This window comes from Triturus cristatus, chromosome 4_1 (genome assembly GCF_964204655.1).
Source record: "Triturus cristatus chromosome 4_1, aTriCri1.1, whole genome shotgun sequence".
In the NCBI taxonomy this organism is placed as follows: domain Eukaryota; kingdom Metazoa; phylum Chordata; class Amphibia; order Caudata; family Salamandridae; genus Triturus; species Triturus cristatus.
Genome location: NC_140585.1, coordinates 181,382,020 through 181,406,624, shown reverse-complemented (window position 1 = coordinate 181,406,624; position 24,605 = coordinate 181,382,020). Strand labels below are relative to the sequence as shown.

General features: G+C 40.7%; 1 protein-coding gene across 1 annotated transcript; it reads right to left on the bottom strand.

Annotated features, from left to right (window-relative positions):
- Window positions 1-4,114: 4,114 nt before the first annotated feature.
- Window positions 4,115-5,074, bottom strand: LOC146853877 (olfactory receptor 5F1-like). Its single transcript, XM_085650952.1, has one exon. It carries the CDS (start codon window positions 5,072-5,074, stop codon window positions 4,115-4,117), a length of 960 nt encoding a protein of 319 aa, XP_085507078.1.
- Window positions 5,075-24,605: the final 19,531 nt, after the last annotated feature.

Sequence of the window (24,605 nt, the reverse complement as noted above, 5' to 3'; positions counted from 1 at the left end):
GGGAGAAGGGCTGCTTCCACAACTGGTTTAGAATGACCACAGAGGCTGGGCTGCTCATTTCCATGGGCAAACATGAAGGTCCTGCATGCTAGATTTAGGAAGAGGGGGTATTGTGAGATTACTTGCAATAGTTCACCCACGGAATGCTGCAAATGTGGGAAGGTTACCCTTGGGTGCTTTCACCCTATTGGTTAGGGAGGGAAAAGAAGTCTCCCCCAACCACAAGATTGAGCCATACAAAAATGGGGTGTCCAAAGTACCCTCATGCAACAAGACCCTAGACCTTAAAGTCAACAGCAGCGGAGTAATGCACAGCTGGAAAGAGAAGCCTACCTGATGCACTGCAAAGGCTTACTATGGACTGTGTTGCCATTTGACGCCAGAACTAGATGGGTCTCTCCAGCGTTGGGGTCCCTTATGGCCCCTGAGGACCGATTGGGGGAAGATCTGATCTCTGGACCACTGCACCCAGTGCTCTGTAAGACAGCCAAGAGGCTGAGAGAGTGGACTGAAGGGTGCTCTGCTGGATGGTGGCAACGGGGCACCACAGGATGCCCCTACCACCAATAAAGGAGCATCAGGAGCCAGGAGGAGGAGAATACTGGGACAGGGAGAAACATAGATCCAGATCCTCACAGAGTGCACTCTTTTTGAGGACTGTAGGTCTGTTGAAAATTACTCTGGTGGGTAGCCTTTTCCACCAGCAGCAAAACATTTAAAGATCATGAAAGTAAGGCTAACAGAGCCTGAGTAATGCCTCTTTAACGTGTTTAACTCTGACCTCAGAACAGAGAAACAAGCATGTGGTGCTCAAGCATATTTTTAAGAATTACCCCTAGGGTGGTCCAGGGCCCAAGGTTGGTGTGACCTGAATTTTATTTTTAATCTTTCCTTTTGAGGTGAGGGCATGCATGGGGCATCCTCCCAAATTGCATGGTGCCCCTGGGAGACCCCATTGTTCAAGGGGCTGGTGCATTCATGGTGAGCCCCATAATGCCTCAGGGCTGAGAGCAATGAATAAAGCAGTAGCCAAATGGTTGCCGACCCTCCATTGTCTGTGGGAGGCGGTCATGTCAGCCTGCGACCTCCCTCCCCAAACTCCTTGAGGGCAGGGGAATCAAGACTGTGCCTGCCGTGGGTGGGTGCCAGAAATATAGGCTGCTCACATCTGGCAGGAACAAGAGGATGATGCAATGCTGCCAGCTCCCAGGCCTGGTGTGGAAGGTACTTGGATAGCTGATAGGTGTTACTTCAGCTTTAGGGCTCCCTGGCATTCTCCTAAAATATTTGGGCAACTATAGATGCCCCAGGAGGAAGACAAAAATAAAAGAAAAGCAGCAAGGGGCGGTGGTCTTACCTTAAGAATCCTGCTCATAAAACATTTGTGGTTCTGAGAATGAGTACCTCATACTGCGCTGCATGGGCTCAGTTTCCTGTTTTGTTTCCTCTGTGGTCCCCCAAGGGTGAGCAGAGGCACCACCGATGATGTTTGGGACTGCAAGAATGACATTGACCCTCAAGATGTCCTTAAGTAAAGTTGCCCTAATTTCCAGAGCAGTGCATTAAGGAACCCTAGCCAAACTGCTCACACATTCAAGCCCTCTGTGAGCTGGAGCGTATGCTCTCAGGCTAGAAAGTGCAGGGATTCCTTGTGGTTGGTCCTATGGCAGCATTATATCACCTGGGTAATGTAAAAGAAAGACTCTAACACGTGTTTAATGTTATTTTGAATACAAATGAACTAAAGGTATTTTTAGCGACCTGAGATATGTATCTCGCGACCACCAGTAACTGAGTTACTGAACAGACTGCTGCTTATGATTTGCATTTCCAGTTCTCTAGCTTGCAACAACAGCACTCAATAAATTATTGTCCAGACAGTGTTTTACTTTGAAAAAGGAAAAGTACATTTATTACAAACAGACTACTAAAGAGTATTCATCAAGGTACTACTACATATATACTACTTTTTTAGCAATGATTGCTACTTTAGGGGCTGCTCCGATAGTCCATACTCCAAGATACTCAAATGACGGGAAGTCTCCTCTAAGACAGATGACCAAAAGGTCCAGTCATCCACTATATTAAGTAACCGGAGATATGATTAAGTCTAAAGGTGAGAATCTGTTACTGCTCCACACATCCAGAGATAAGATCAGAGTGTCAAATTCCAACTTGTAGGCAATGATCATACAAGTGAACAGAGTAGGGACAACACATCCAAGCTGACTCATCAAGCAGGCATTGTCCACTGGGGCTCTGTCCCTATTGTTAGAGTTCTTACACCTGGGTCACACTGGGATCTTGGCTGTCATATTTCGCTGCATACGAGGACATGAGTCTTCTTACATGTAGCGTGTATTAAATGGGTTACCTTAATTTCACAAGTTTTAGTTCTATTTATCATAGTAACAACAACACAAAGTTTTGCAGGCTTTGCGCACCTCCCTTAGACCTAGTGACTGGTACCTTGACTGAATGCTCTATGGTTACTACAGCTGGGTGCTGGGTGTTTGGGAAAATGCCAATACTGGTAATCCTTGTAGCAAGAAGTATCCTTTTTTAGCATTGTGATGATCACTTATTAAATTCTTACGGGGGGCACTGATGTTTGGTTGATAGATCAATATCTACAGTCTGTATAGCGAGCACTATCATTTTTCAGCCATAATTGTGGATAAAACCCTAAAAAATGGAATAGAGAGCAAGCTTACAACTATCTTCACTGCAAATGTGGAGGCAGTTAACAAAGTTGGAGCCTTACATCCATGGTCAGAACTGAATTAAATCTACTTAAAATAGATTATTGTGTTCTATGACTCATCTGAAGCAACAACCTACTGTTATGGCCAGCGATAGTGAATTTAGAGTCATGGTCTGACAGGAAGATGCCAAATCTTTTTGGTGAACCAGAGTATGAAAAAGTAGTTGAACACTTTTCGTTGAAATATATAGTGAGGACCTCAGTTCTAATTTTTGAAAGATGGCCATGAAAACAGAATGTCAAATGTTAATTTTTTTCATTAGCTCCAAAATGTAGAACCGACAGAGTTTTTATTCTTCTTTCCATTATGTTTATTTACATTATGCATTAATTGAGTTTGAAGTATGCCGATTGAAGTTCTGCCAATAAAGCATCTTCATTAAATGCTGATGTTAGCATATTGAGATTAATGGATAGTGATGTAAGGCCGTATTAATAGATAGATCATGCTGAATTTTTTTAATGTCAAACCAAATGTGTGAGATGTGAAGAATTTTAAATAGTCGGTTGTATACGGTTGGGGGATATGCCATTTTGATTTTGGATTAATAAATGATGAGGTCATTTTTTGAGGTCTTAGATTAGACCACAAGTACCAGTGTTAGAAGTATAGTTGAATTAGAGACACACTCCTTCCTGCTAGCCTGATGAGAAGCATCATTATAGTAAGTTAATATAAATGTGGACTTCCCAATAGATGGCTGATTTGTCATAACACCATTGGGCGTCATGCTATCTACTTCTGCTTATAATAGTATCAGTGGGTCTATATTGATGCATGAATCTTTTTCATTCAGAAGTCTCTGTTTTATATCCAGTGTGTTTGGGTTTGGGTAGTTAAACAGGGTTTCAAGAAATGTGAATATATGAGTGCGGTAAATCCTTATACCTGCCCATGCTTGGTTACCTATACCATTATGGATTTTTATGTACTTCTTTTTGTATGAAGTACTGGCAGATTAGTTTTCTATTTATGAAGATATGAGTATTGTTTGTGTTTTAGAGCCTTCAAATGGTGCAACTCTCTTTGTTATTTTAAGGTTGGGCCATAATCCTGTCCTGAAGAAGATGGTGATAAACTGTAGTTACCACCAAAACTAGATATTCGCTTCAGTTTTGTAGTTGTCAGATGTGAAAAAAGAAGTGGTACCTTGGAGGGGATAGGCAGTTGCATGTTCACTCTACCTAGGTTTAAGAAGGGGCCTTTTGGAAAGAACAATCAGCACCCGCTACCACACGCACATATTCATATGTTCCAGCAGGGTTTGATGCATGACAAGATTGTGCTATTTAATATATGTCAGACACTAGCATGTATAATGAATAATTTGATAGTCTTATATTTTCATATCAGCCCTTTGGTCTGCGTTGCCTTGATAATATTAGCACAATTCGTCCCTTGACATTTTTTAATGCCTCCTTCACTTCATTGTTCCTGAGGCTGTAGATCATGGGATTTAACATTGGAATGATTATTGTGTAAAACACTGAAGTCACTCGGTCCTGATCCATTGCATAACTGGAGGTGGGTCGCAGGTACATGAAGAGAAGTGTTCCGAAGAATAGAATAACACAGACAAAGTGTGCAGAACATGTTGAAAATGCCTTCTTTCTTCCCTCTGAGGAACGAATTCTTAAAATGGCAGAAATGATATGTGTATATGAAGTGATTATGATAGGAAGTGCCGCTAGACATAGGCTTCCTGATACAAAAACCAGCACAGCTTCATTGAGCGAGGTGTCTGAGCAAGAAAGCTTGAGTAGAGGGGGGACATCACAGTAGTAGTGCATAATTCTATTTGACCTACAGAAGGAAAGTCGGAAAGTGCAACAAGTGTTTAAGATAGCATTGAGGATTGCAATTGTGTATGCTGCTAAAACAAGACAAGTGCATGTTTGGTTGGTCATAATGACCGTGTAGATCAATGGATTACATATAGCAGCGTACCGGTCATACGCCATAATCGCCAGGAGAAAAATCTGCAAGCTCCCCATCCAAAAGTATAGCAAGAGCTGTGTAATGCAGCCTGGCACAGAAATGGTCTTCTTTTCTGATAGGAAGTTTGCCAACATATTGGGTGTTATATTCGTGGAATAACAAAGGTCGACAAAGGACAAATTACTGAGGAAAAAATACATAGGGATGTGAAGACGAGGTGAGATCCTTATTAGTGCAGCAATTCCTGTATTTCCAACCATAGTGATGGTATAGGTCAGAAGAAAGAAAATGAAAAGTGGAATCTGCAGCTGTTGGTTTTCAGTGAGACCAAGAAGAATGAACTCTGTTATAGATGTGTAGTTGTCTTCCATTTATGCAAAAACATGAAGCCTGATGAAAGAGAACAATCAAAATAAACAGGAAAATATATTCTACTCCTAATAACTTTGAATAAAATTACAACATTAACACAAGACACAGATTAAGTATCACCAACAACAATAATTTAATTTGTGTGTAATACCAAGTCTGTTTCTCCATGATGTCTCAAAGCAGACTGCTCAATCAAAGCTATCAAATTCCTTCATGTCATAGGGACTATCCTGGTACCATACACATCAATGCAACTGTGCTCTACTTCCAACAACTGAAACTCATGTCAGTCATCTAACACTCTTTACATCAGTTATATATTCATGTTCCTATGCCTATGTTGTCCATATGATTACAAAAAAGATTTTCTGTTTTACAACGATAGTAAATGTTCAAATATAAAGAGACACATACATCTAATCAATATCAGAAAAGTGCTTATTTCCTAACAGTACACTATAGTAAATTCAATCATATCATAAATATATAAAACAGCATTTTACATATGTATAACTATTTTAACACTATTCTATATTTCACATATTAATGTGTATGACAAAAAAATGAATACCTAAATACGATAAGCAATGTATATGAACATTAATAAATGTTCAAGAAGAAAGGAAAGTAAGAGATATACTAACTAAACAGAAAAGTAAATTAGAAATATTCAAAATGGCAGAAGAGGAACTTGTTAGAAGGAAGTGACATTGTAACCAAAGTCAGGCAAGTAAATTCAAAGAAATAAATGAAACATGATACAATATATTAGAATCTACATTTTAATATAAAGATGTTGTATATGTTGTATATAACATCAAAAGGAGCATAAGAGATACATGTAGATTGAGTGGGATCCATTCAACCACTGAAATTAGGATGGGTTACCAATCTCATTTTGTTGAAAACCTATACTGCTCCATATATATATATATATTTGGGTTTCAGAAACTACAGGCTCAGAAGATGGCACCATGTCTCCTAAACCCTCTGCCTAAGCGTCGCATTCTTTTCCATGACCCTGTACTAGATATGGATTTTCTTTAATTAGTACAGGTTTGAGAATACAATTATTAATGTTACCATGTTAATAAAATATACTTTTACAAGGAAAGATGTTCCACTGAAGAGGGTGATGTATGCTTGGTGAAATGCACTGTGAAATATATAATAAAAACAAGATACTTTTATGCATGTTTTGTCTGATTTTGAGCAAGGGTGTGTTAAGCTTGCCTAGTTTGGTTTTTTTGTAAATTCGTGAAATTTCACAAGAGTTAAAACATTCAATTAAATGCAACGCTGACATGCAGTGCTATATATTAGCATGAAACAAGCAAGTGCTGTAAACAATAGTCGCTCGTATTCTGGTTGGTTGGTGGTTCCTGTGCTCATGCACTAATAATTTTCCAGTAACACAATGTAATTACGCTTTATGTAACAATGGCACGATTTCAGGAATTTCGCCTAACAAGTATAAGTTGGAATTTGCAAAATAATGTGATAATTCAGTGGTTTAAAGGGATGTTTGCTAGTGCTTAATGCTATGCTACACAAACTCAATCCAAGGTTAATTTTCAGGAATTGGAAAAGGAGAATATTTCCCTCTGGAGGGTTAATTTAAGTATCACTGATCAAAAAGGTTATTTAAGAAAAATCAGGGCTCTATGCATCCCAATAATGTTAAAAATACTGGTGGTACAGTTTCAAGGATTTAATCTAAATCCAGTGCTGGAAGTAAACAAAAAGGAGGAGATGGTGAGGTGACATGAAAGATGGCATAAAAGCATTACTAAGAAACATTTGTGAGAGAATTGACCATCAGATGAACTAAGCAACTAAGGTCCTGATTTACAGTTTGGCGGAAGAGTTACTACAGCACAACCTGACAGTTATCCAGTCAGCCATATAACAAGAGTAGTATATCAACTGTTACTTGTTATACAGCAGACGGGATAACTGTCATGTTTGTGATGAAGAAATCCATCAAAAGAACTGGAGGCGCAGCTTGCCTGGCTCCAGGTTGACCACAGACTAAGAAGACTACGTCGGCCTATTCACTATCCACAATAATCCTGTTGCCCAATGCCATCAACCAAACCAAAAACTTTGTCCCTCCTGATCGCTAACTAATAGGAATCGCCCGTCGCATAAAAAACGCACCCCTGATAGCTGCACGGAGAACGCGGAGATGACTGGGGCCTGGGAGAGGCCTAAAGGAAGTTATGTGGTGAGTGGACAATGTACTTCGCTTGACTGCCGCAGAGTGCAGAGATGAACCTTGCCACTCTGCATGCAGAATCCATGGCCTGGGACCCCGACTGCTACAAATAGGGGTGAGTGAAGGCTTGGGGCTGTGTCAGTCTGCAGTAGGGACCTGGGGCGAGCATGAAGGAGCCCACAACTGCCAGATGGACGGGTGGTGCCTGGCAGTGGCTGCACAGACCCATTGCCCCCCCCCCATGAAGAGAATAGCGGGTGCCCGGAAAAGGTCCTATGATTTTCAGAAGGTTGCTGTACACAAGCGTTTGGTGGGGTGACAATCGGAGCCATCACGTTACATGCGCTGAGGACTTGGCTTCATGTGCTTCCCCCTTGGTGAACTAGCCGACCTTGCGGGGAACATTATGAGCTTGGACCCCCCTGGGGCAGACGCATCAGTGATGCCTGGTGTTGGGGCTGTGAGAGACCATAGGTGAGGCCTTGCCTTGTGCAAATGTAAGTAGACTGCATGCAGGACCAACTCTGCACCACATATTGGAAACCGTTAATGGGAGTTGACTCTAAATAACAGCTTTGTTAGTGTTCCTAGAAGAGCTCTGGCAGCTGTGCAGGGTGTGACTATATGGACCTGGTAACCCGCCTGAAATACAGATTTTAAATAAGGTGCATTCTACTGGTAGCCACCTAGGTGGAACTGTGACTACTAAGTGTGGCACATAGGAGGGTCATTTGGTGCTTGAATCGCACTTTGGGGAACAATGCCTACAGGTCAATATGGCCAGAACAGATAGAACCCAACCCAAGCTTCAGTTCGACCTATGCAGGATGCCCATACCTCTTGAGGCCAAAACACATGACACAGGGTCTGTGTCGGAGAACATCGACCCAGCCACAGACACAGAACTTAAACATATTGGCAGCCATGCTACATAGCCTAAGGAAAAGCGATGGTAAGATTGATGCTCTCTCCTTCAGAATGGGCAGAATGTCAGAGAGGTTAGATAAACATACAGAGAGGCTGTATGATGTGAAAAGGATGCGGAGGATGTGCTGACTGCGGAGTCAACGGCACATAGGAGAATCGAGAAAAGTGGAAGATTTGGAGGCTCGATCCAAGAGGAAAAATATAGGAATTGTAGGTATTTCGTAAACAACTAACATAGACAATATGGAACGCTATGTGGAATGCCTCCTAATTGGACTACTGGGTAGAGACTCTGTCTTGGATCTTTGTGGTGGAGTTCGTCCACCACACCATTCCCTTGCACCAAGACAGATGCTGGGGGATGATTCCCATCCCATGAAAGACTTTTGAACTACAGGGATAGGGACATAAAGCCCGAAAACTGAAGTTGTTGCGGCAAGAGGGCTCCGAGATATCACTCTACCCTGATCTCACACAGCAGGCCCCAGAGGCTAGACAACACTTTGTTCCAGCTAAAAGGAAACCCTGTGAACTCCAAATGGAATATAGTATGCTATACCCTGCTAAGCTACGAGTAATGTCAGAGGGAAAGGCACACTTCTTCATCGATCTGAAACAAGTGTTACAGGTGGATCTGGACATCGACGTGGGGCCCCACTGTCTACCTCTAATGATGGGGAAGACATGCAGGACATGGATGAGCATTAAAGTGATACACAAGTTTACCAAAATAACCGATGCAACCTTAGATAGGGATGGTGAAACTATGTTGAGATTGCCCCTTACCCTTCACCATGTTGAGACAACTATAACACTTCAGATCACACCTAAAACGGTGAGGTGCTGTGAGGACTGGACCTGCCAGGGGGCTGTGGGTATGCCCCTCTACCTAGAACATGTGTTTGAGATGCTGGTAAGACTGCTCCATTTGAACTATGACAGACTTACGTAAACGGATTGTTTTTATTGGTAGTATGGAGCACCATGTCCTCCTCCTTTTTCTTTATCCTAATCTTGGGTGGATAAGCACCATGATTTGGTTACAATTTAGTAATGACTCACTTAATTCTACTTTGGGCACACACTATGTTTCACATAACTTGAATCTGGATTAGGTCGACACAGAGGGCCTGATTCACAGAACTAACTTAAGACAAAATCCTAAACTTACTACCATTTTGGTATTCACAGAAGGCACTTACTCATTTTGGTATTCACAGAAGGCACTTACTCATTTCGGTATTCACAGAAGTTAGGAGTCCTAACTTTAGGACTCCTAAATGCCTTCTGTGAATACCGAAAGTCTTAAAATTAGGGGGCCCGATTCACAGAACTAACTTAAGACAAAATCCTAAACTTACTACCATTTTGGTATTTACAGAATGCACTTACTCATTTTGGTATTCACAGAAGGCACTTACTCATTTCGGTATTCACAGAAGTTAGGAGTCCTAACTTTAGGACTCCTAAATGCCTTCTCTGAATACCGAAAGTCTTAAAATTTTGATTTTTCTCAATTTAGTAGTAGTAAAGTTAGGACTCCTAACTTTAGGACTCCTAAATGCCTTCTGTGAATACCGAAAGCCTTAAAATTAGGATTTTTCTCAGTTTAGTAGTACTAAAGATAGGAGTCCTAACTTTAGTACTCCTAAACTGAGAAAATCCTAATTTTAAGACTTTCGGTATTCACAGAAGGCATTTAGGAGTCCTAAAGTTAGGACTCCTAACTTCCGTGAATACCGAAATGAGTAAGTGTCTTCTGTGAATACCAAAATGAGTAAGTGCCTTCTGTGAATACGAAAATGGTAGTAAGTTTAGGATTTTGTCTTAAGTTAGTTCTGTGAATCGGGCCCTATATTTTTCTCAATTTAGTAGTCGTAAAGTTAGGACTCCTAACTTTAGGGCTCCTAAATGCCTTCTGTGAATACCGAAAGTCTTAAAATTAGGATTTTTCTCAGTTTAGTAGTGGTAAAGATAGGAGTCCTAACTTTAGTACTCCTAAACTGAGAAAATCCTAATTTTAAGACTTTCGGTATTCACAGAAGGCATTTAGGAGTCCTAAAGTTAGGACTCCTAACTTCCGTGAATACCGAAGTTAGTAAGTGACTTCTGTGAATACCAAAATGGGTAAGTGCCTTCTGTGTATACGAAAATGGTAGTAAGTTTAGGATTTTGTCTTAAGTTAGTTCTGTGAATCGGGCCCCTAGTCTTTGGGTGCCGATAACATCCACCTCATTTGTGTACCACCTCCTATAGATTGTTGTTTAAGGTTTTTTGGGGGGGCTGCTGTGTAGGGGTACTTAAATGCTATGCAAGTTGAGGGATTACTTAGTGTGGGTGGGGTTTCAATTGGAATTGTTTATTTTTTGTTGCTAATGAAAAAAAGCATGTATGACTGGGCATTGTCAATGTTCTATGACTAGCGATGGGCTATGGGTGACTTAGACCAGAGAGCAGTGGGCCAATTGGCCCACCCGCTGATTAGATTACCTACATGGAATGTTTGATGCCTGAATGAAGCAGAAATATATGAAAGGTGGTGGGGTACCTTAAGGTAGATTTAGCTATAGTACAAGAAACTCGTTCAACTCAAGGTAACAGTGTACTGACACAGGATGTGATGCAGGGCAACTGCTGTGCTGCAGGTTTCACTTGCATGCAAGGGTACTTACATGGCTTAGAGTACTAGAAGTGTTTGTGGACCAAGGGGCCAGGTTTGTGATAGCCGGTTGCTATAAAAAAGACTTGGCTGTATTGCTTGTAGAGGTGCATGGCCCCTATTATGAAGATCCATAGTTCTATTACTTACTCAGTGCTCACTTCCTCCAGTGGAGCAACCTAGCGTAAATCTACGGAGGAAGATTTTGACTGTGTATTGATCACTGAGCGTGATGGTTCAAAAGAACCTCCCTGGTCGGCCCTCTGCAGCGGCAAGAGTACTCATAGAGATTGTTGACAGAACAAGTTTACTGGACATTTGGAAATATTATTCTCCTGCTGGAACTGGGTACACGCACTACTCCCAGAAAGGGAGATCACAGAGATGCAGAGGAGACACCAGAATTCAAAAGATGACCTTATACTAGGAGACATTAAGACCAAGATGGAGTATCTGAAAGCAGGAGTGATACCGATTGTGTTACAAATCAGGAATGATCACAGACTATTCATAGAACATAAGAAGTTTTTGGAAACGTGGTCCCATATTACAAATCGCTGTAGTCGAGATTTGCTTATTCTAATTATAGAGACAGCGCTGGAAGTTATAATTATAGAGAGAAAAGCCATAGAAGAATTAGAGAGTAAACTAAAGGAGACCACTGCACTAGATGAGGCCCAAAAGAAACTAGAGGAAATGGACCAAGAAACTAATGGGTATAGAGAGTATCTTATTAATAAGAAGACAAATAAATTAAAAAAAGATATTGAAAAATGTAATGCGGAGGTGGTATATCCCTACTTAGAGAACGAGTATTATAATATCAAAAGGGACCAAAGATGGGAGAAGCTGACTTACCAGAGGCCAGTTTATTCAAGAGGAGGTAATAAGAGAATTATCTTCTCAGAAACATCGGGCTCAAGTAGTTCAGAGTAGAGGAGCTTCTAACTTAGAACAAGAGTCTTTTTTAGGACAGCACCAAAAACGAGATCAGAGGAACTTCAGGAATTTTGACCACGGGGACCAACGAGAAATTATCCTCCCCAGGACTTTCTAAAGACCAGGAACCGCAGATATTGGCGGTAGATAACATTCCAAGAGTGAAACTCTCTTCAAGAAGTCTTTCTACCCTCGAAAGAGAGGTACTTGAGAAGGGGTTTCGTTTTGCCCCCACAAATACCCTGAATCAATTTGATTTTGAAAAAGATCTTAGACTATTCTTCAAAAGAATTAGGTTAAAAGATTTTTTTGAGTGAAAGGAATGTCGCCCCAGTATTCATGTTTCAGGATTTAAAAATAAATCTTGTTTTACCCCCACTCTTGGCCAGGTTAGTAAGAATATTGAAACCTTTGAAAGAACCTTAGAGATTGAAATGAAGAACTTAATGGATTGTCCTAGTAAACCAACTAACCTTTTTTCTAAAAATCATAGAATAGCACTTAAAGGATTACAAGAGGATTCGAGTATCACAATCAAAACCCCCGACAGAGGTGGGGTGGTGATATTGGATAGTACCAGCTATAATGAAAAAATTGTCAGTTTTTTAAATGTTCTAGAACATTATAAACAAGTACCTCATGTATTTAATACAAGGCTAAAGAAAGAAGTTTATAATCTGTTAGACATGGCAGAAAGAGAAGAATGGGTCTGCGAAGACTAATTTAAATTGTTATATAATACTAACCTTATTACACCGGCAATATATGGATTACCTAAAATCCATTAGAATGTGAATGATCCGCCTCTACAACCCATGGTCAGCAGTATTGGTTACATTTTAGAACCACTGAGCAAATATGCTGACTATTTCCTCAAACCAATAGTTGGTAAACAGAGATCTTACTTGAGAGACTTGGCATATGTGATCTCGATATTTGAGGGGTTGGACTTCAAAGGGGTGACCCAGATTTTGGTCACCCTGGACATTGAAGCCTATATACGAATATCCCCCAAGATGACACCATAAGAGTAGTCAGATCCATATTAGATACCGAGGTCTTGGGTGGTGGCAACATCAATTTCATCATGACATGTGTTAGTATGGTGTTAAAGAATAATTTGTTTTTGTACAAGAAAGACCTCTACCAACAAGTCAAAAGGACCAGAATGGGGGCTACTTGTCTCCCCTGTCTGGCATGTTTATATGTCAGCGAATTTGAACGGAAACATGTATTTAGCGAGTTGGCTCCCCTTTTTGAAAATGTTAGTCACTGGTACTATTTCATTGATAATATCATTTTTGTCTGGAACGGTACCAGTGAGTACCTGGGTGAGTTTATCTCTTGGCTCAATCTGGGTGATCCTAATGTCAAATTCACGGCACAATGGAGTAACAGCAAGATCAATTTCTTGGACATTTGTGTTAAGACGAGTGAAAGTTAACTGGCAGTAGAATTATATGCAAAGCCAAAGAACAAAAATACATTCTCCACTAGGGAAGTAACCATCCCAAATTACAAAGTGATAACATTCCCTTTGGGGAATTTTTACGTTTGCGCAGGAATTGTACAACAATAGTGGACTTTTGTGCACATTCAGAGATACTTATGAAGAAGTTAGGGGATAGAGGTTATCCCAGAAATTTGACAATAAATCATTCAAGCGAGCTAGATTCTATGACCGAGAATATATGCTGAATATGAACAAAGTGAGAACAAAGAAGAAAGACACAGAAAAGATAGTGTTCGTCAGTCAATTCTCCTATGTTAGTAATCAAATCAAAAATAGGAATTGGAAAATTCTTAATGACGAGAGAGAACGCCGCCTGGACAAACCTCTATTTGCTTTCAGGCATAATAAAATTATATGCAACTCTTTAGTTTACACTTACAAAGAGAATGAAGAGAGTATCCAGACCAACATGATCTCCAAGAAAGCAGTAGGTAATCACAAATATGGGACTTGCTCGCTTTGTGATCAATGTATAGTGGCGAAAAAAAATTATTTCAATGGAATCAACTTTAATCCTGATTCTTTGAACAAGTGCCGGAGTAAAAATGTGGTGTATCTTTTAGTAGGCCCATGTGGCTTAGGATATGTAGGGGAAACAGGTTGTGCATTACGACTAAGACTATTGGAACACAGTTCTGCAGTCCGTACGAATAAGGAGAATGCGCCACCTACTCAAATTTATTCCCAATTCAATCAAAAGTACGATGAGTTTAGATGGTATATTCAGGAAAAAATGAAGACTAATAGACGGGGAAGGGACACAGACAAAAATAGGAAAGACAGAGAACAATAGTATATGTGCAAGCGAAATACCATCAATAAAGGCCTGATTTCTAGGGAGGATTGGATGTCCTTCATTGTATAAGATAGACACAAATGGTGATATTATAACATATGGTGAGCCTTAACCAACAGTATAAACGTGTACATCAGGCATGATGAGATGCCGTACATTATTTAGGACAGATGGTTGTCTGTTGGGTATAGCTCACCAGGTAAGGATGTGCGGTTGGATTTACTCCCTTGTAATATAAGAGTCCCCCCATGTGGAAGTGTTGAATATTTCACAGTGCAATATATTATGAAATGGCCAATCGATCAGAATCAAGTATGGGATGTCGGCCAGTAATACCAACCATACTAGGGCGATGTGAAAATTGAAGCGCTTAGAAACCTGTTGTAGAACAAATGATATTAATGGCAAAGGACAGGTAGCTAGGTGACTTTAATTATGCAGAGTTTAAATGTATGTTCAAATGAGCAACTGTAGTATTGAGAGATTGCAGGGTTAGACATTTTAAGATGGCGGCTATTTTAAAAGGGTCTTTGAGCGCATCTGAGAGTGCGCATAAAACCCTTTTGTAGAACAAATGATATTAATGGCAAAGGACAGGTAACTAGGCGATTTTCATAATGCAGAGGTAAAACGTACGTTCAATAAGGAACTCTAGTATTGAGAGATTGCAGGGTTGGACATTTTAAGATGGCCGCTATTATAAAAGGGTCTTTGAGCGCATCTGAGACTGCGCATGAAATCCCCTTTCTATTCCTCTGATCCACGCAGAAGTGAAACGGCGAGTAGTGCGCTCGGAAGAAGATCACGGGAAATGTCAATTTGAAACTGGTGAAGCAATAATATTATATAAATACAAGGGGAAGTCTCCAGACAGCTGCCGTTAGCACATACCGGATCAGTGACGTGACGCCAATGGATGCTGATGCGTGAGTTTGTCCTAGACAGGGATCTAGAACGAGGGGAGTAGATTTTCCTAATAGGAAGCATTCTTAAATTCTAAATCTAGAATGATCTATGATGGGGTCGATTTTATACATAGGTAGCATTCTGAATTTTTTGATTTATTGCGTTCTATGATGAGGTCCTTAGGCCCGCGATGCCCCTAACAACTTGGGGGCTGCTAAGGGAGCAGACTCCTTCGTTCTCGGATCCGCGATGTCTTAAACAACTTAAACACTAATGGAGCGGACTCTATCTTATAAGGCTTAAAGTATTTGGACGCTCCGAGGGTAGTCTGAACTCGTATACCATTAGGATTCCCCTATTATATACACATATTTTTTCTGTTTCTCCAGACCCCATTGATGAAGGGTGGTGTCGAGTTTCAAACAGAGGGAACTTAAGTATATAGCGATTGGGGCAGGCTTCTGTAGGATCCAAATTTTAGAATATGATTAGCACAGTGTAACTAAAACTAACTTGTTTGACTCGGCCCAGTAAGAAGGCCTTTTTATGCATCCATTTAGTTAGTATGGCGAAAAGGGCCGAAAATAGAACCGCGGCCATCTTGGCCCCCGGCTCTTTCCGTCTAAGAGGAGCTACCATCACGTGATCCCCTGAGCCCATGTTTTTCCTTGTTCAGCAGACACTAGTTTTAGAAGACAGGCTGAATTGTATTTACGACCGAGAAGCAAGGTCACATCTGCTAAAGGGAGTACCAAGCAAATTCCTTCTGAACCTGGGACGAGAAGGGAGTCACCCGGTCGACCTTCCATTCTTAAAGATAGTAGTCTTTTTAGTATCATTGAAACTAGATATCGGATGAGCTCATTAGGAGCGCCTGGACTGGCTGGTATTTTTCCACTTATAAGGCTTTGTATGTTGCACTGTAATGTATAAAAGTATGATTCTGTCTAGGAGCCAGCAGTCTTCCTCGGCACACCTCTTGGGTGAGGGTCGACGAGGCTCCTCTATGTAGAGTTTCTTGTTGGGCCAATAAACGCTTGAACCTTCTACGTTGCCAACTGCTCGTTATTTGACTTACATTGCGGGCCACCGGTAAGTGTGGCCCTTGGGACGAAAACTTGGATACAACACTTCCCCTTTGAGTTATGTCAAAACCTTTTTTTCATAGTAAGCCCCAAATATCTATAGCTACCACAGAGGTCCGTCCTTTAGAATACTTACGTTTATTTTATTCGCCTGTAGATCCGAGTGAGTAACGGTTATCGACCTATAATACAGGGAGTAAAAAGGTGAGGATGACCAGTTTAAACAAAGATATATGTGTTATTTCTAAGGTCAAAGATTGAGGTTGAGTTTTTAGTATATTGTATTTCTAGCTAGGGTAATGATTATGAAAATATATTCACAGAGATTCCCTGAAATGAGAGTCAGGAAATTCCGGATGAGGACGGAGGTATTTACCCCGCATGTACATCCGCATTCAGTGAAATAAGGTTCCTTTCTTTCCATCAACCTCGTATAGTTACTAAGAGGTGAGGATTTATGTGTTGGCATAACAAAGATTAAATAGTGTGAGAAGACTTGGAGAGTTGAATGTTTGTGATCCTGCTTTGATAAATAGCAGATTGGCTTATGAATGGTGGATGTAACTAGGCCTGGGCGGTAAATTTCGTTCCGTTCGTGGAATTTGCGGTATTTGGGTAATTTCGCGTTCCGCGGAGAACGCGAAATTGCCCAAAAATCTGCGTTCCGCGACTTCGCAAAATTTTTTGCTTGTTCGCGTTCTCAATATGCGTGTTCGCGAGATATTTCACCCCGAGCACGCAAACAGCGATCGCGAACAGGCAAAAAGTATCGCGAACAAGCAATTCCGCGTGTTCGCGGAATTTCTGCGTGTTCGCGGAGATTTTTACCGTTTCGCGGAGATTTGCGTAACGCGATTACGCAATTTCCGCCCACCCCTAGATGTAACCAGTTGGCCTTAGTGTTCTGGGAACTATAATGTGAATGCCCATGGAGCTGCATATGTGGTGATTTCTGATTTGGCATGGGGGTTCCTTTGCCCAATAACACAATTCGAATATGCATTATGAATTTGCTAGGTTAACAATTTTTATGATGTTATGGCTAAAACAAGTCTGCTAGAGAGTCTCATATACAGTCTTGAGAAAGATGGTGTTATAAGTTAATCCATCGAAACGCGTTGATGCTCCTTTTTTAACATAATCCATGAAGAGGCTGGAAACATAGATTTATTACCAACACAGCAGGTTCGGGTTTCAGTGTTTGACTATTGTGATATCACGGATGTGTGGATATTTATGACATATTGTGCTGTCTTTAATGTGTACTCTGTTTTTTGTGACAATGGGGCCGATTCACAGAACTAACTTAAGACAAAATCCTAAAATTACTACTTTTGGTATTCACAGAAGTTAGGATTTTGTCTTAAGTTTGTCTTAAGACAAACTTAAGACAGACTTAAGACAGACTTAAGACAAACTTAAGACAGACTTAAGACAGACTTAAGACAAACTTAAGACAGACTTAAGACAGACTTAAGACAAACTTAAGACAAAATCCTAACTTCTGTGAATACCAAAAGTAGTAAGTTTAGGATTTTGTCTTAAGTTAGTTCTGTGAATCGGGCCCCTAGTTTTTATGATGTGTATGATGTTTTGAATAGATTTTTTGATTCTGTGTTAGTGATGCCACAAAGGATTTTTTATTTATTAAATGATTAATGTATTTTTTGATAATTCTACCAATAAATAGATCTATATATTTTTAATATTTGTATTGTACTGCTGGCCTTGGGTATATGCTTGTATTTCCCTTATACACCTGGAGGATGAGTAGTGCATACGTTAGTGTGAGAAGGGTGAACATGTGCATGTGTGGATAGAGAGTTAATATGAGTTTTCAAATTTAGTCCAAAGGAAGCACTCTTTATGATACAAGATGGAGGAATACCATAAGAAAGATAACAGGGAAATTGAACAGTTGGGCAAATACACTATCCAAGAACATATGAGGAGGAGGAACAACCAGGGGACACATTAGCAGTACTGTTGCAACCTAGAAGAGATCATTATGTGATATTGGAAATTCAGGACAAAAAGGGAACACAACTTGCCGAGAGGTTTCGTAGTTACTATGCTAATCTGTATTGCTCGCTAATCCCTTCAGACTAAAATGTAATTTCTGACTACCTATCACACGTAGGAATGACTTGGAACCCCCAAAAAACACAGGGAACATTTTAAAGGCATGTTTAGATCCAACAGAAATACGAACTGCACTCATAAGTATGCAGTCTGAGAAGGCGTTAGGCACAGATGGCCTTACAGTGGCTTATCATGATTTGCTGATACAGCACCTGGTTGAATTGTATGAATAAATTGTGAAGACTGGGACTATGCCCCCCTTGATGCGGGACGCCTTAAAAGTTACTCTCCTGAAACCTGACAAACAACCTAACAGATGATCCTCTTGTAAGCCTTTGTCCTTCTTAAATGTCAACACTAAATTATATGCCAAAGTATTGTCCAATAGACTAGCTCCAGTATTGCCTGGAGTAGTGCATCGGGAACAAGCCGGTTTTATTCCGAGTCATAGTATAACATACAATCTTAGAATACTGTTTGGCCCAACCAACAAATAGACCCAGGGATCAGGGTGGCAGCTATCTTTTTAGATTCTGAAAAGGTGTTTGACTTCGTTGAATGGGTGTTTATGCAAGCTGTCCTTCGATGCATCGGCATGAGGGAGGTGTTCCAACATCTGATCACAGTGCTATTAACTACACCCACAGCCTGGATCCATGTGGGCAGTGTGGTAACATCACCAATCATGATCACTGGAAGTATTCAGCAGAGTTGCCCAGTGTCACCCTTATTAAATGCACTTGCATCTGAATCATTGGTATATGTGCTCCGTGAGTACCATAGACATATGGGACTGCGATTTCCAGGTTACGATCTCATAATGTCAGCCTATGCTGATGATACATTGTCATATATCTGCAAACCGGAGAATAACCTTTCACCTGTACTCAGAGAAGTAGTGCAATTCGGAGGCTTTGCAAGCCTCTTCGTCAACTGGGATAAATCTATCATTCTTCCCCTCATCCCGCCACGACATCAATAGTGTTGGAGTATCCCTTTCAGTGCGTAAAAGATTCAGTATGTTACCTGGGGATACAGATTCATATTGTTCCAGCGATAGTGCTTTTTGGAAGGCATTATAAAAAATAGTGGAAGATGTGGAGCTCTGGATTAAACTATCCCTGTCACTAATTGGATGTATAGCCATTATGAAAATGATAGTGCTCCCCAGATTCCTATTCTTGTTCCAAAGCATCCTGATACTTCTGCTACACACAGTGTTCCATAACCTGCATTCCTTGATGATAAGGCTGGCTTGGGCAGGAAACCAACCAAGAATACTCTGGGAAGTACTGAACTTGCTTTACGACATGGGTGGCCTAAACATGCCAGATCTAGTACTGTATTATAAAATGGCACAGAGCATGTTCGCACACTACTGGATCCACGCCCCATATTATTTACCACATTTACACATCGAGAGAGATCGCGCAGACCCCTATACACTCCCTCAGACACTGTTTCGAAACTTGAGATGATGCCATAGCGCTTTTGACTCCTTGAATGTCATAGCACATGCCTGGAGGAGTCTCCTGGAGAAATAGCCCTGCTCTCTCCTATACTCACCACACATTCCATTAAACTGGTGTTGCAGGTTTCTAGTGGGTCAGGAAAAATGTGTGGCACAAGCCTTACACACCCTGGGAATCAATAAGATGGGAGGCATTTTCAGGATGTGGAGGTATGTAAATGGAAAGTGATTCATGATAGAACAAATGTATCAAAAGCTTTCATTCATTTTCAATATTATAGAGCCAGATATACATTAAATGACTTATTGGGGGATGGCATGTTGGAACCACCAGGCATGCCGGTATTGTCCACGCTAATACAGGTAGATGTTCCCGCCAGATTGATAGCAAAAGTCTATGCATATGGCAAAGAGATTTGGGTGGGACCATCAAAGGCAAAGACTGGCAGTACTGCTGTGCCTTAATCAAGACAGTCTCACTAAATGGAATACCCATACTAATACATTTTAAGTATGGCAACCAAGTTACTACATGCCAGAGCGACTTTTCTGATATGGATTGCGTGACTCAGCAGAACGCCAAATGTGTGGCAAGCATGAGGTTGGATTCAAGCATGTTGCATGGATTTGCTCTGGAGAACATTAGTTCTGGAGAATGGTATTTCACGATTTGGGGCTTATCACTGTATTATCACTAGCATTGGACCCAAAACAAGCATGGCTGAGTTATGACAGGGACATACACAGGAAAGTCCAGAAATTGGTCGCCATAGGCCTACTGCTGGCTTGAGGCTGGGTGGCAATGCAATGGGCTCCTGGTCCAGTCCCTACACTTGAGGAATGGCACACAGACGTGGTATATTGTAACACACAATCAGATGTATAAAGTGAATTACTCCCGCCCCAGAGATGCCACAAGAACCATTGGGGTCCATACCAGACTTACTTATAGGCAAAGAGACTGGTGAGACAGAGGGAGAGAATGGAGTGATGACCTAGAATGTCTGATAGATGTGGAGCGTGAGCCATATGGGTGATATTGGGTCTGCATGATATCAGAGGTACACTTCAGATGCTGTCATAATCTTGATTTATATTATAAAAATGTTATTTACACTTAGCAGACTTCCATTATGTACTTCATTACTCTCTGCCTTATAACGGTAACATCACCACTGTACAGTTTGAAATGTTGGTCAATACTCAGTACTACTCAGATGTATACTGCTATGGCCTTTCGTATGTTTAGCCTCATAGTGTTTATAGACAGAGTTGGAATAGAATGATCATGACTGTGTCCAGTTGGATTGTATGTTTTCTACTTTTTGTTAAAAAAAATAAAACAAACTCTAAATGAGCCTGCTTATATATAGATGTGGTGTGAATCACTTCTGGTGCGTTTGGTCCTATACGTGTCTCTACTGATCCTTCTGGTTCTGCCTCTTCTGTTGGTCCTGTCCCTTCCAATGCCACTCTATTGCTTGATCCCTCATTTATTCTTGGTCATCCTCTGCCTTCTCCATATCGTCTTCTTGTGTTAGTCGGATTTGTTCTGATTGCTGTAGTAGACATGCTTCTGCTGGTGCTCCTTGTTCTTCTGGTCATCATGGTGGCCCTTCTCTACGTACACCTTCTGGTCTGCTCCTTTTAGTGGCCTTCTTGGCCCTGACCCTCTTTGTGGTTGCCTCTCAGCCCTTTTTGCAGTCTCAGTCCTAATGCTCTAGTCTACCTTCTCCTGATCTTATTCTTGCTTTGCCCTTGAACAAAGGCATTGATCTGTCTTGTCCTGGTCCTACATGGGTTCTTTGGCCCTCTGTTCATCCTAGCTTTGGTCATTAACGTGTACTAATGGAGTGTGGGGAAAATTATTACCAATAAAGCACAAAAAAAGAAAAATGTTAAACATTTTAACAAAAAGAAGACTATATTCTTACGTATAATCACACACTTATAAATTAGTTTAATATACCCTTTATATACATTTTACTAGTTCATCGAACACTAAAACATTTAACATTATTGGGTCTGTACAATACTCAGATCATATTATTTCCAAATTCTCTATACTCATTTTTCATTTCATAGTTAAAAAGTCATTGAACTCCAAGCTACGTAATCCATAATCTTATAAAAATATATAAATCCTGTCAGATCCTGCTTCCAAAATGCAAATTTCTCCTAAGGATGAGCACAATCTGCCCATTCCTTGGTTTTAAGAAATACTTCTGCAACAGGCTGGTCCTTAAGCAATAACCTGTAACTGCTAACATGTGTTTCGCCGTTAGCTCAATGCTTCTTCAGGGCTGCGGGAACAACATTTACACCATAAATTAAATATCTCATAAATCCAAAACAACAGCAATCCTCTTACTCTATATAGACATAAATATTAATTTCTAATGATTTAACATCTTGGAATATATTGTACTACCTGCATTTTTTAGCAAACTCCCTCATTGCTTCACAATCCCCAATGTTTGTTTACATATTAATCAAGTTAATATTTCAAAGGTATTGTGCATTGCTTGAATTCCTCAGGCAAATTATGTATTTACGTGGACTAAATAGAGTAACATGACAAGTCTCACATCCATAGAAAAGGAATATAGATTCAAAAAATACTCAGAAACCTAATTGCCAATGTCAATAACAGATGGTAATTTAAAAAACCAGCCCTAAGAAGCCAATAAATAAATTAATGCAAAATTATTGCCATTGAGTGATTTAATTACTCCTTTTATTTCATTTAGGAATGTCCAAAGTCAACAGAAAAAGGCAGACACAAAATTAAAACAAGCATTTGTAATGCAATCAGTCTCGCATTTGCTTTATTTAGAGCTATTGGTCCTGTAAACGGCAATGTATTTTACCTATGCGCTATGTGGTGTATGTATGTGGTGTGTAATGGAGTGTTGTGGGATGGATTGGAATGGTTAGTTGTGGAATTGTGTGGTGTATAGTGGATTTATGGACTGTTGTGAAGAAGTAGACCAGCCAGCCAACTTTCTTCAGACTCAGTTGGCAGGCACCATCGTGTGGCTAAAGCGTTTTAGCAATTATTGTTTTTATTGAACCAAAAAGACACTTGGTGGCCAGCACATGGCGGGAGCAAGAGAGAGACTTGGAAGATATAGGAATAGTGACCACACCATTTACGCTTGAGCATGCAAATGCATCCGCGCCCTGATGAATGCTGCTCTACAAGATGCACAACTGATGAGGAAAGCGTACTCTGATAGAGCACTACAAAGCAAGAACAATGTAAATACCAATGGTTACATAAAAACAATACTATTGTTCTAATAGAAAAACGAACACAGTAATACTGTAATAAAAAATGAGGCTAACATCCCCTTAAAGAATCATCAGTACTTAGAACATTACAAAAATGTAAAAAGTTCTTTCCACTGTACAGTTCTTTAGACAGACATTACCGGACTCCTTTTCCCTTCGCCACCACTAGCCCAAGTCACACATAAACAAGCTCCCTGCAACTAATGAAACCTGCCTGGAAGCTGGGTCCTGGTAAGATTCTATTCACATTTCACTGCATTCTAGTTATTGGTGGCTACCGTGGGACTGGATGGGGTAGCCAGGGCCTAACTGAATCATGCCCTGTGTGTAATGTGTACTACACTCGTAGAAGGCTGGGTGCCAGGCCAAGACCAGATGTTTTGCCTGCGGCTTCTCCAGATATGAAGAAAGCTACCATGAGGCACAGTGGGCTATTGTGCATCAGTGCCAACTGTGTTGCAGAGAGGTCCTGGGCTCCCTTCTCCTTCAGTTGTGGTAGGAGTGGGTCCTGCAAAAAAGGGCAAAGAAAAGCATTGATGTATTGTGGAAAAGTTGCAAGTGGAGGTGATGGTTCTCCTGTTAAGATAAGGCACTGTCCCAAGGATTTATACATGACAATAGGAGCAGCCCTACAATACAGAAACATTTGTTTTTACAATTTAAAATCCAAACACTATAAAGTTTGATCTATATTATTAAATCAACAGGAAAGTCTGAAAGAGGTACTAACATATCTCCTAACTGTCCCTTTTTACATTCACTACAACTGGTTTAATACTAAATTCCTCACATCTATTTATGATTTCATTGAAAGTCAATAAAGAATATGATACCAGGGAATGTATGTCCTATGGTTCTCTTGAAAAAGTACCTGTTCCATCTGTATGCATTTACTAATGTGCATTATACTAAAGAATGTCTAATGCCTAGAGTGGCGCGGCTATAGTGTGTTCCGCACCTGATCATATGATTGTTTTCAACATCCCTATTTTGTTTTGCTCTTATATGGTCATTTATATCCTCTTTGTGCTGTTGCGATACATTGGTCCTCTTGTATACACTGGCATCTTGCATACTACTGCTGTTACTGACCCACTTGTCTCCCTCTTTTTTGTCCTTGATCATTTGTAAAGCGGTCTGATATCCGCCTGGGTCATTTTTGTGCCATATAAAACTATATATAAAAGCATATTGCAAGGTTTAGACTGTATGTTGTGAAAAGTAATTGATGATTAGTGCATGCATTCATCAACCTTCTCCATAAAAAAACGCTCCAAACAACCACAACTGGTTACATGCTCTTCCCATATAGGACGTACAACAAACATAAGCTTTCCAAACATGCAGACACATCTGTATCAACTATTTGTTTTGGCCGTGTTTATGGCCCTTTCATGTTTTCCACCCAGCTTCCTGGGATTGTGGCTCTGCACCCTGTCCTGCCGTCGAATTTCTTGATGAGTGCGCCTCTCAATGGCGCTGCCCAGAGGTTGAGTTTCTGTCCCCCTCCGGTCTGACCGAGTTGGACCCTCTGTTTGATCTTCTCATTTTCCTGACTGGTCTGATGCTGAGACCTGCCATGACAGGAAGACTCACTGTCAAACATTGACTACCTCGAGGCGCCCTGCTTTGGCAGCCAG